The 14,136-nt window shown below is 40.5% G+C and overlaps 1 protein-coding gene across 2 annotated transcripts in view; it reads left to right on the forward strand.

The window, feature by feature from the left end:
* The first annotated feature begins 191 nt into the window (after positions 1-191).
* Positions 192-14,136, forward strand: part of ipo13b (importin 13b) — a 49,049-nt gene continuing 35,104 nt past the window's right edge. For both annotated transcript variants that reach the window (XM_055861068.1, XM_055861069.1), the window contains exon 1: positions 192-713. In XM_055861068.1, coding sequence (XP_055717043.1) covers positions 645-713 — 69 coding nt within the window. In that variant the 5' untranslated portion in view covers positions 192-644. The remainder of the gene's footprint in view (positions 714-14,136) is intronic.

Consider the following 14,136-nt stretch of genomic DNA (forward strand, 5'->3'; position numbering starts at 1 on the left):
TGTATATCACTACTATAGACTTTAAAATTCAAGACTGGAACATACGTGAAACATATACCATGAAAGATTTTCATACAATTTTAATGCCTCATAATTTGTCTTTATAAACGGCCACTGCTTGAAAGCAGGGCAGTGGCAGAGGGAAAGATAAGTGGCATAATAGCTTCTCATTGGCTGTGGGGACAGTGACGTTACAGAGGCTGAAGTCGGTAGCTGGGAACTGGCAGCATCTGCATTATTTCTACCGTCGTAGCAAAGACAGAGACAATATACTGGATATTTAGCCAGTAACACACAATTCGAATGCCAACGCTGGTTTGGATATGAATTAAAACGGTAGGTTTAACTACCTCCGTAGGTTGTCTTTATAGACACATTTTCAAGAGGGTAACAAGATGCTTTGCTAGCTAGCTTGTCCCCAGACATACAGAATAATCGGCGCCCACAGAGGCCGGTCAGCTAACAAGGTTTAGCTTCGGAAGCTGAAAATATTTACCTAACACAGAAGAGCCAGTCATCCAAATCGTGGTTACAGACAATTGACTAGTGCCACGTTCTGTACCTCGTTAACAAGCTAGACAGTCAGCTAGCTAGCTAAAGAAGCGGCTCCGCCTTTTATTGACAGACAGACCGGTTGGGCTAACATGGAGACATCGGGGAGAATAACAACCACGCCAGATGCCCACGACTTCACAGTGGAAAACGTGGAAAAGGTAAGAATCTTAATCTATGGACAAATTCACCAATCAAACAAGTATAATCAAAATATCAAATGTGTGTAGCCAGACGTGTTTTTCAAGAATATATTTTCAATGGGGTAGTTATGGTAGGGGGTATAGCTTTCCACATATACAGTATCATGACATGAGTTTATCAGCTAACCGTGGTGTAACAAACAAGTTGTTTTTTTGTCTTTGCACTGAATGAGACCAGCTAGTCTTTGCAGCTGAAACGTCAACAATAGCAAGTCTTTATTCTGTCCCCTTGCCTGTGTATTCCCCTCACCATTAGTGTAAAAAGACAGTCACTCAAGTAAAATCGTACTTGAGTAAAAGTATTTGGTTCTAAATATACTTAAGTATCAAAAGTAAATGTATAAATAATTTCAAATTCCTTATATTAAGCAAAGCAGACGGCACCATTTTCTTGTTTTTAAAATGTACAGATAGCCAGGGGCACACTACAACACTCAGACATCATTACAAAATATGCATTCGTGTTTAGTGAGTCTGCCAGATCAGAGGCAGTAAGGATGACCACGTGTTTTCTTGAAAAGTGCTGAATTGGACCATTTTCCTGTCCTGCAAAGTAATCAATTTACCTGGGGTCAGGTAAAAAGTACATAATTTTCTTTAGGAATGTAGTGAAGTCAAAGTTGTCAAAAAATATAAATAGTAGGGTCAAGTACAGATACCCCAAAAAACTACTTAAGTGGTACTGTAAAGTATTTTTACTTAAGTACTTTACACCAATACCCCTGACTAATCTAAACCAATAGCTATGATTGGAGGGCTGGTCTCTCTGTATAATTGACTCAGGGTGACACATCTGTCCTCCTCTCACCCTGTCTGTGTGATGCACTATATCATCCAAACTACTCTGGTGAAGGTTGTTGTGACTGAATGTAGGCTAGAAGAAAAGGGTAGAGTGGAGTGCATTGTGTATACAGTGCAGAATATAAAATAAAATAAAGTAGAACTAAGTACTATTTGGTTATGTTGAGGTCTAGAATGTAACAGAATGTAATTGCTTGCTGTTTGGGGTTTTAGGCTGGGTTTCTGTATAGCACTTTGTGACATCGGCTGATGTAAAAAGGGCTTTATAAATACATTTGAATGATTGTACAGAAAGAGAAGAGGCAAGGCACTCTATACTAGGATTTTAAATGCCTTTATTTCTATGGCATGTGTCTGCCCATTTGAGATTATTTCTCTGATGATGTAATTTCTAGTAGTCTATGTAGAGAGTTATGCTTTCTGTCCACATTAATCTTCCTAACATGTTATACACACACTGTATCTATTCCTCTTCATCTGTCACAGACTGACTGCCTGGCTGGCAAGTGGTAGGATTCATCATCAGTATCTAGAACATCTAAAGCTGTTTAATGAATCCACAGCAGCTGATGTATGTGTGTTCCGTATATACCACCACAGGGAATGCCCGGGCTTGATAGGCATGATAAAACAGATACCATACGCACACAAATTCACTTTTTTAATATGCAGCAGAACACAAACCTCAAGGCAAGTTTTGATGAAGTGTGTGCTGGAGCCTGGTGACAGTTTGTGTCCTCAGTGCTTAGGAGGACAGAGGAGATATTTTTGTACCATGTTGCACAATGCTGGTGGTCAATAAGATGGCAGGATCCATCTCTCCCTCTCGCTCCCTGTGTCTCGCTAGCTCTCTCTTGCATTATTTGCCTTTGTCTAGGCATTTTATTTTCTTTCTCTTATCTCCCCTTCACCATCCTTCTGTTCTCATTTTTGTGTGATGCCCCCCCTCAGTACCTCTGCAGACAGTCCTGCTACTGTGATCTTCTTACAATATTATGCCACCTGTCTGCCTGTTTGTCTGTCCATCCATCCTGTCTGTGTCCCTCTGTCTGTCTTTCTGTCTGTCAGTCTGGTCTAAATTCTGAGAAAGATAAAATGTTTGTGTGCATTACAGTCCATGAGTCTTTGATCAGGCCTGGCTAATTGTGTCCCCATACTGCTGTGTAGTGGAGCTCTCAGCTAATGATTAGCCAGCTGGGAGCGAGAGAGAGAGAATTTTGGTACTGGAGGTCATTATAGCCACCAGCCAACTCTCCATCTCTGTCATCTAAGGTGTGTGTGTTGGCATGCTGTGGCTGCTAGGTTTCTGTGATGAATCTCCCTGTTGCTGGGTGGCTGGTGACCAGGGCCAGAGGGGACGAGAGGGAGTTGGTGGAGATGGGGACGGGTGAGACAAAGAAATTGTGGATGAGATGGAGGAGCGAGTTGGACGGAGGTTGGGAGAGAGTGGGGGTAATGTCTGACATTGACAGTAAAGAAAGGATGGAGTGTGGGAGGGGTGATTCGACCGTCTTGATTAGAGAGACAGTGGAAGGGAGTACGAGAAAGAGGGAGGGGAGGAGGGGATATGCGACAGTCATGATTAAGTGAGGGAGAGAGAGAGGTATGGGGAGATGCAGTAATAAAAGTGGAGGGAGAGGAAATTGAAGTGCAGGGGGAGAGGGAGAAAGGTGTGGCTGCGTCTCAATAGATACCGGTGTCTCCTTCTCATTGGCTCTTTTCTGATTCACACAATATATAGCTAGAGTGTGTCTCAATTGTGTGTAGCTTCCTCTGTCTCCTCTCCTTAATCTTCTCCTTGTCTCCCATCGTACTGCTGTGAATAGGGAAAACTAGGCCGGTGAAAGCAGTCGTTGGCCGGAAGGTGTCCACCATATGTGCTGTTGCTTTCAGATAGATGCAGATGAGAGAGAGGAGACGAGGAATGGAAGGAGAGCAAAACACTGTAGGCCAGGGCTCTCCAACCCTGTTCCTGGAGCGCTACCGTCCTGTAAGTTCTCTCTCCATCCCTGTTCCACGAGAGCTACCGTCCTGTTCACTCCAACCATAATCTATCGCACCTGATTTTAGTAATTAGCTGGTTGATAAACTGAATCTGGACGGTTCTGATTTAGAATATGTGGACAATTACAAATACCTAGGTGTCTGGTTAAACTGTAAACTCTCCTTCCAGACTCACATTAAGCATCTCCAATCCAAAATTACATCTAGAATTGGCTTCCTATTTCGCAACAAAGCATCCTTCACTCATGCTGCCAAACATACCCTCGTAAAACTGACTATTCTACCGATCCTTGACTCTGGAGACGTCATTAATAAAATAGCCTCCAACACTCTACTCAGCAAATTGGATGCAGTCTATCACAGTGCCATCCGTTTGATCACCAAAGCCCTATATACTACCCACCACTGCGACCTGTATGCTCTCGTTGGCTGGCCCTCTCTTCATATTTGTCGCCAAACCCACTGGCTCCAGGTCATCTATAAGTCTGCCTTATCACAGCTCACTGGTCACCATAGCAGCACCAACCCATAGCACGCGCTCCAGCAGGTATTCCAGAGAACCGACTTTCCTTCCAGTTCTGTGCTGCCAATGACTGGAACGAATTGCAAAATTCACTGAAGCTGGAGACCCATATCTCCCTCACTAACTTTAAGCATCAGCTGTCAGAGCAGCTCACAGATCATTGCACCTGTACATAGTTCATCTGTAAATAGCCTATCCAACTACCTCATCCCCATATATATATATTTTTTCTCCTTCGCAACCCAGTATCTCTCCTTGCACATTCATCTTCTACACATCTATCACTCCAGTGTTTAATTGCTAAATTGTAATTACTTCACCACTATGGCCTATTTATTGACTTACCTCCCTAATCTTACCTCATTTGCACACACTGTATATAGACTTTTCTATTGTGTTATTGACTGTACGTTTGTTTATTCCATGTGTAACTCTGTGTTGTTTGTGTCGCACTGCTTTGCTTTATCTTGGCCAGGTCGGAGCCCTGTTGTACAATGTTGAGATGTACATTGAGTGTACAAAACATTAGGAGCACCTTCCTAATATTGAGTTGCACCCCCCTTTGCGCTCAGAACAGCCTTAATTTGTCGGGGCATGAACTCTACAAGTTGTTGAAACGTTCCACAGGGATGCTGCCCCATGTTGACTCCACAGTTGTCAAGTTGGCTAGATGTCCTTTGGGTGATGGACCATTCTTGATACACACCGGAAACTGTTGAGCGTGAAAAACCCAGCAGCGTTGCAGTTCTTGACACAAACCGGTGCGCCTGGCACCTACTACCATACCCCGTTCAAATGCAATTAAATATTTTGTCTTGCCCATTCACCCTCTGAATGGCACACTTACACAAGCCATGTCTCAAGGCTTTAAAATCCTTCTTTAACCTGTCTCCTCCCCTTCATCTACACTGATTTGAAGTAGATTTAATGACATCAATAAGGGATCAAAGCTTTCACCTGGTCAGTCTATCATGGAAAGAGCAGGTGTTGCTAATGTTTTGTACAGTCAGTGTAGACCTAGTCTCCCAGTAGGTAACTCTAACAGCTGAGTTCAATGCACACTTAAACATCTCTTCAGTCTCAAACAGCAAATCGATTGAAAGCTAAATTGTGCTTCCCAAAAGTTGATAAGAAGAGGAGAGCAAATTGATACAGAAGTCAGCTCTCTCTCGTGTGTGAGCGTGTGCGTTATGGAGAAGTAGGTTCCTGGCCCTGTCTTGGTTCCACCAGTACAATAGCCTTTGTCCCAGCTGTATGTGTGTATGTGCCCAGCACAATTCCTTTGTGTGTGTGTGATAATAATGGGTACTGTGACCAGGCAGGCTGGATATACACTACCGGTCAAAGGTTTTAGGACACCTACCCATTCAAGGGGTTTTCTAGAATAAGAAGTGAAGACATCAAAACTATGAAATAACAGATATGGAATCATGTAGTAACCACAAAAGTGTTAAACAAATCAAAATATATTTTATATTTGAGATTCTTCAAATAGCCACCTTTTGCACACACTTGGCATTCTCTCAACCAGCTTCACGAGGTGGTCATCTGGAATGCATTTCAATTAACAGGTATGCCTTCTCAAAAGTTAATTTGTGGAATGTCTTCTTAACCTCTAACGAGCCTCTACCCCGGATCTGGAAACACCCCCCCCCCCCCCCCCCCCCCCCCACGCTGATTAGCATCGCTAGCATAGCGTCACAATTAAATAGTAGCATCTAAATATCATTAAATCACAAGTCCAAGACACCTAATGAAAGATACAGATCCTGTGAATAAAGCCACCATTTCAGATTTTTTAAATGTTTTACAGGGAAGACAAAATATGTAAATCTATTAGCTAACCACGTTAGCAAAAGACACCACTTTTCTAACTCCATCAGTTTCTTACTCCATCAGGTGCTATCACCAATTCGGCTAAACTAAGATATTGATAGCCACTAACCAAGAAAAAAACTAATCAGATGACAGTCTGATAACATATTTATGGTATAGAATAGGTTTTGTTAGAAAAATGTGCATATTTCAGGTAGATTTCATAGTTTACAATTGCACCCACCGTCACAAATGGACTAGAATAAATAAATAGAGCAACGTGTATTACCTAATTACTAATCATCAAACATTTCGTAAAAATACACAGCATACACTAATCGAAAGACACAGATCCTGTGAATACAGACAATATTTCAGATTTTCTAAGTGTCTTACAGCGAAAACACAATAAATCGTTATATTAGCATACCACATGTTCAAACATTACCAGAGCATAGATTCTAGCCAAAGAGAGCGATAACGTCAACATTGCCAAAATATATTAATTTTTTCACTAACCTTCTCAGAATTCTTCCGATGACACTCCTGTAACATCATATTACACAATCCATATAGAGTTTGATCGAAAATGTGCATATTTAGCGGCACAAATCGTGCTTACACAATGGAAATACTGTCCAACTACTCAAGCAATCTGCCCGGCAGCATCATGATAATACAACTATTTTTATCGAAAACTATTCATAAACTTGACTAAAAAAATACAGGTTGGCCATGAAATGAAAGATGCATTAGTTATTAATGCAACCGCTAAGTTAGATTTTTAAAATTAACGTTACTAGACATACAGTGTGCGTTACAGACAGACTAGTGCCGCAATAGCGGCGTCACTATTTACCGTTATTGAGTTAACATTTTTCCACATAAAAATGGAATAACATCATAAATAGCTCTTACTTTTCGACGAGCTTCCATCGGAATCTTGGCCAAGTGGTACTTTTGTCCAAAAGAATCGTTGCTTGGTTGTAAAACGTTGCATTCAACTTCTGATATAGCAGCTAACTATAGCTAACAATTGCTAACATTAGCTAACGTGTCCAAATCCTCATTACGCAATACTGAGGAAATTCCGAAAAATAGCAATATACTCGCATAATCTGATATAACTCGGTTTCAAATAGCTTTGTTATGATGTTTCTAACACCTATATCAAATTAAATTACAGACTGATATATCTAAAGTTCATTACTGAGCGTTCGAAAATGGCATCCCGGGGTCTCTCTCTGCGTAAAGTTCAACGTCGAAAAGAAGGCGTACCTCACTCCTTGGTCTTTTATAACCTCTGAGAGCTACGTAGGAAGCCCATTCCACTTCTCATTGGTTACTGACATCCAGGGGAAGGCGGGTGCAGTTCGTGTCGTTCCATAGGACATACACACCCCTTTAAACTGAACTGAGATCAGAGCTTCGCTCTCAGACCTTCGCAAAACCTGTCATGGATTTCGCTGTAGAAAGAGTTCTGTTCCACTCAGAGACATAATTCAAACGGCTATAGAAACTAGATAGTGTTTTCTATTCAATAATAACAATAATATGCATATTGTACGATCAAGAATTGAGTAGGAAGCCGTTTCATCTGTAGAGACAATGATGCTAATTTGAAACAGCACCCCCTATAGTCGCAATAAGTTAATGTGTGTGTTTAACCCTTTTTTGGTTACTACATGATTCCATATGTGTTATTTCATAGTTTTAATGTCTTCACTATTCTACAATGTAGAAAATAGTAAAAATAAAGAAACCCTTGAATGAGAAGGTGTTGTAAAACTTTTGACCAGTAGTGTATATCCTCTCCAAAGATAATCCAGTTAGTGTGTTATTACATCTGTTACCCAACATAGAGTTAGCCTAACCTCATCTCATCCCATTGGATGGCTGCCTGGGTGGACCTGGTGAAGCTGGTAAAGCTAACGCCTATCCAGTCCCTTTCTGTAAACAATGAAGACCGAGAGGTACTGAGAAACACACACACACACACACACACACACACACACACACACACACACACACACACACACACACACACACACACACACACTGAGGGGTAGAAAGCGCGAGGTTGGGAGAGAAAGGAACCAACTACTGAGATACACAGACAGAGAGAGGAGGGTGGTGGAATGTGACACTGAAACCAGAGTCATTGTGATGTGCAGAGGAGAGAGAGATGGTGTTGTGCTATTTCAGTGCATGGTTGATATGAGAGAATTAGAGCACTTCCAGTTGAGCATGACGTCACAACCCCCCCCCCCCCCCCCCCCCCGCCTTCCGTTCTGGAGCAGGTGCTAAATCTCATATCGTCATACCTGTTTGGGGTTGGATATCAGTATTCTCAATGGCAGCCAAATAATGATCGTGAAGCTTTACTAATTGTGTCTTCATCTTTTTCTGGCTGATGCCATCGTCATTGGCAACATGGAGTTTAAAAAATATATATCTCTGTGCAGACTTCAGACACAGTCAACAACCGCCCACGCTCCTACACACACACAGGCAAGCACGCATTCACACACAACATCCCAGCTTCATTCATTCATCAGTTCCCCTCCTCCTTCTGCATGTTATTTGATCTCCATTTCACATCATTAATATAAATATGAACAGTTATGATGATATAAGATGACATAGATCTAATCAATAATGATGATTGATTTATCCAGTCAGACATGGATCAATATCCTGTCTTTTCAAGAAGAGTCTCTTAGCAAGGCTCTGTCTGTCTGTCCCCTAGGAATGTTACAACAGGACACAGGCAGTACATTACAGTAACTTGACTGGATATCAGACTGCTGTGTGACTCAATACCTGTCAGCCTGCTGAGCTAATGCCTAGTCGCTAGATCTGAAGACTCTACAATGAGTCTTCAGGTCTCAGTTTACTGAACCTCCTCTACATATACATTCGTCTGCAGCACCCTCAAACGTACCATGGTTGGGAGCAGATTTACTGTGTGGCTGGTTGCACCTGCACGCTATTCCCCTAGGTGCAGTACATTTTTTTAATTATTTTTTTAAATTTCACCTTTATTTAACCAGGTAGGTCGGTTGAGAACAAGTTCTCCTTTACAACTGTGACCTGGCCAAGATAAAGCAAAGCAGTGCGACACAAACAACACAGAGTTACACATGGAATAAACAAACGTACAGTCAATAACACAATAGAAAAGTCATATTCATGAGACATATTCATGTTTATTTGAATACAGCAGGTATTTTAAATAGCAGGTGCTGTTTCTGAACTGCAGCAGTGCCAACTGTTAGGACCTATACATACAGGTAGGCTAGCCTATATTTAAGCAATAAGACAGAAGGGGGGTGTGGTATATAACCTAAAAGCCACGGCTAAGGGCTGTTCTTAGCACGACGCAACACGGAGTGCCTTGATACAGCCCTAAGCCGTGGTATATTGGCAGTATACCACAAACCCTGAGGTGCCTTATTGCTATTATAAACTGGTTACCATCTAATTAGAGCAGTAAACGTTTTTTTGTTGTTGTCATACCTATGGTATATTCTAATAAAAAGCAAGCACTGGTGCACACCCAGAGCTAATTATTTAGTGTACAGGTGCTGACTAACAGCGAATAAACTGAAAGCTATAAAAATAGAGTGAAGAAGGCACAGTGATGACGAATCGTTGGTGTTTTTTTTATATATATGAGTGTGCTACTCTATTTATTTTTTATATAGGATGCCACCTTTCCAACAAGTCAGTTCGTAAAATTTCTGCCCTGCTAGAGCTGACCCAGTCAACTGTAAGTGCTGTTATTATGAAGTGGAAACTAGAGGTCGACCGATTAATCGGCATGGCTGATTAACTTCTTATGGCTGAAGGGGCAGTATTGAGTAGCTTGGATGAAAGGTGCACAGAGATGCCCAGAGTAAACGGCCTGCTCCTATGTCATAGTTGCTAATATATGCATATTATTATTAGTATGGGATAGAAAACACTCGGACGTTTCTAAAACTGTTTGAATTATGTCTGTGAGTATAACAGAACTCATATGGCAGGCAACCACCTCCTGTTTGGATATTTTCTGGCGGTGCCAGATTTTCAACCAAGCTCTCATTGAAAATACTTTGAGATATGGATGTGTTTTCACTTCCTACGGCTTCCACTAGATGTCAACCGTCAATAGAACTTTGTCTGATGACTCTAATGTGAAGGGGGGCCGAAGGAGACAGCGAAGTGACATTTCGTCACGTTATAGTGGACGCGCTTTGAGACTTTGGTTAGGGCGTTTGGTAAACAATTAGAAAGTAGCTAATTGGACATAAATAACGGACATTATTGAACAATTCAAGCATTTATTGTGGACCTGGGATTCCTAGGACTGCATTCTGATGAAGTTCATCAAAGGTAAGGAAACATTTATCATGTATTTTCTGGTTTCTGTTGAGTCCAACATGGCGGCTAATTTGGCTATTGTTCTGAGCTCCGTCTCAGATTATTACATGGTTTATTTTTCCGTAAAGTTTGTTTGAAATCTGACACAGCGGTTGCATTAAGGAGAGGTATATCTGTAATTCCATGTTTATAACTTGTATTATCATCTACATTTATGATGAGTATTTCTGTTGAAACGATGTGGCTATGCAAAATCACTTGATGTTTTTGGAACTAGTGAATGTAATGCGCCAATGTAAACTCAGATTTTTTTATATAAATATGAACTTTATAAAACAAAACATGCATGTATTGTGTAACATGAAGTCCTATGAGTGTCATCTGATGAAGATAATCAAAGGTTAGTGATTCATTTTATATCTATTTCTGTTTTTTGTGAAAGCTATCTTCCGCTGGAAAAATGGCTGTGCTTATTGTGGTTTGGTGGTGACCTAACATAATCATTTGTAGTGCTTTCGCTGAAAAGCATATTTGAAATTGGACACTTTGGTGGGATTAACAACAAGATTACCTTTAAAATGATATAAGACACATGAATGTCTGAGGAATTTTAATTATGAGATTTCTGTTTGAATTTGGCTGTTGTCATATCGATCCTGGTAGCGAGATTGCAGCCATAAGAAGTTAATTAGGGCCGATTTCAAGTTTTCATAACAATCAATAATCAACATTTTTGGACGCCGATTACACAATCCATGAGGAAACTGTGTGGCAGGCTGACCGCCTGTTACGCGAGTGCAGCAAGGAGCCAAGGTAAGTTGCTAGCTAGCATTAAACTTATCTAAAAAACAATCAATCTTCACATAATCACTAGTTAACTACACATGGTTGATGATATTACTAGTTTAACTAGCTTGTCCTGCGTTGCATATAATCAATGCGGTGCCTGTTAATTTATCATCGAATCACAGTCTACTTCAACTTCGCCAAACGGGTGATGATTTAACCTGTTGAGGACAGAGGGCGCTGTTTTCACTTTGGGGGAAAATCGTGCCCAAATTAAACTGCCTCGTACTCAATTCTTGCTCGTACAATATGCATATTATTATTACTGTTGGATAGAAAACACTCTCTAGTTTCTAAAACCGTTTGAATTATATCTGAGTAAAACAGAACTCAAGTTGGAGCAAACTTCCTGTCAGGAAGTGGAAAATCTGAAATCGATGCTCTGTTCTAGGGCCTGCCTATAAATGGGCTTCATATATATCAGTATACATGCACTTCATACGTCTTCCACTAGATGTCGACAGGCAGTGAGAGAAGAAATGGAGTGTATAACTTGATCTGGGGTCGAATAAAAGCTCTCGGCATGACGTGTCACCAGTTTCCTGTTTTCTGGAGAGCGCGTGAAGGGACCTGGTTTTGCCTTCTGAAATGCTGCCGTTATAGACGACTAATATCTCCGGCTTTGATTTTATTTGATACATGTGACAATATCATCGTAAAGTATGTTTTTTCAATATAGTTTTTTTAGATTATTGAAATTTATTCGGGACGTTAGGCGTGTTGTGTTGTGTGCCTTTGTTCAGGAAGGAGAGCTTCGCGCTACTTTGCTAGCTTTCCGTGCTAATTGACTGGAGAAGAGGACATTCTAAATCCAAACAACGATTGTTCCCGACAAAGGACCCCTTGTACAACATTCTGATGAAAGATCATCAAAAGTAGGACCCATTTTATGATGCTATTTCATATATCTGTCGAACATGTGAAATAGTCGTTTGCGCCCAGATTTTGGGTACTCTCTCGCTATACCTAAGCTGGATGTCGTAATGAAGTTATTTTTAGAATTCTAACACAGCGATTGCATTAAGAACTAGTGTATCTATCATTTCCTATACAACATGTATTTTTTAGTAACGTTTATGTATAGTTATTTGGTCAGAATAGTTGAGTGCCATAAAAATATCCGCACATTCTGGGAAAAAGGTGCTACGTTAGCACAATGTATAACCACTGATTTCAGCTCTAAATATGCACATTTTCGAACAAAACATAAGTGTATGTATAACCTGATGTTATAGGACTGTCATCTGATGAAGCTTATCAAGGTTAGTCAAATTATATATCTTTTGCTGGTTTATTCGCTATCGCTAACGTGCCTATTGCTATCGCTAACGTGCCTTGATGAATGAATGCGGTAGTGTGGTAGGCTATTGTAGTAAGCTAATATAATGCTATATTGTGTTTTCGCTGTAAAACACTTAAAAAATCGGAAATACTGGCTGGATTCACAAGATGTTTGTCTTTAATTTGCTATACACCATCAATTTTTCAGAAATGTTTTATGATGAGTATTTAGGTATTTGACGTTGGTGTCTGTAATTACTCTGGCTGCTTCGGTCCTACTTGTGACGGTAGCTGTGATGGTAGCTGCAATGTAAAATGGATTTATACCTCAAATATGCACATTTTTCGAACAAAACATAGATTTATTGTGTAACATGTTATAAGACTGTCATCTGATGAAGTTGTTTCTTGGTTAGTTTGGTTGGTTCTTGGTTAGTTAGGTTGGCTTTGTGCATGCTACCTGTGCTGTGAAAAATGTCTGTCCTTTTTTGTATTTGGTGGTGAGCTAACATAAATATATGTGGTGTTTTCGCTGTAAAACATTTTAAAAATCGGACATGTTGACTGGATTCACAAGATGTGTATCTTTCATTTGCTGTATTGGACTTCCTGGACTTCCTGTTAATGTGTGAAAGTTAAATATTTCTAAAAAATATATTTTGAATTTCGCTCTCTGCCTTTTCAGTGGAATGTGGGAGGAGTTCCGCTAGCGGAACGCCATAGCCAGACAGGTTAACAAAAGTGCATACGTGAAAAAAGCACAATCGTTGCACAAATGTACCGAACCATAAACATCAATGCCTTTCTTAAAATCAATACACAAGTATATATTTTTTAAACCTGCATATTTAGTTAAAATAAATTAATGTTAGCAGGCAATATTAACTAGGGAAATTGTGTCACTTCTCTTGCATTCAGTGCAAGCAGAGTCCGGGTATATGCAGCAGTTTAGGCCGCCTGGCTCGTTGCGAACTGTGTGAACACCATTTCTTCCTAACAAAGACCGTAATTATCGAAGTTTACATACACTTAGGTTGGAGTCATTAAAACTCGTTTTTCAACCACTCCACAAATTTCTTGTTAACAAACTATAGTTATGGCAAGTCGGTTAGGACATCTACTTTGTGCATGACACAAGTCATTTTTCCAACAATTGTTTACAGACAGATTATTTCACTGTATCACAATTCCAGTGGATCAGAAGTTTACATACACTAAATTGACTATGCCTTTAAACAGTTTGGAAAATTCCAGAAAATGATGTCATGGCTTTAGAAGCTTCTGATAGGCTAATTGACATAATTTGAGTCAATTGGAGGTGTACCTGTGGATGTATTTCAAGGCCTACCTTCAAGCTCAATGCCTCTTTGCTTGACATCATGGAAAAATCTAAAGAAATCAGCCAAGACCTCAGGAAAAAAAGTTGTAGACCTCCACAAGTCTGGTTCATCCTTGGGAGCAATTTCCAAATGCCTGAATGTACCACGTTCATCTGTACAAACAATAGTACGCAAGTATAAACACCATGGGACCACGCAGTTGTCATACCGCTCAGGAAGGAGACTCGTTCTGTCTCCTAGAGATGAGCGTACTTTCGTGCGAAAAGTGCAAATCAATCCCAGAACAACAGCAAAGGACTGTTTGGCCATAATGACCATTGTTATGTTAGGAGGAAAAAGGGGAGGCTTGCAAGCCGAAGAACACCATCCCAACTGTGAAGCACAGGGGTGGCAGCATCATGTTGTG

Source organism: Salvelinus fontinalis, chromosome 14, assembly GCF_029448725.1.
Source record: "Salvelinus fontinalis isolate EN_2023a chromosome 14, ASM2944872v1, whole genome shotgun sequence".
NCBI lineage: Eukaryota > Metazoa > Chordata > Actinopteri > Salmoniformes > Salmonidae > Salvelinus > Salvelinus fontinalis.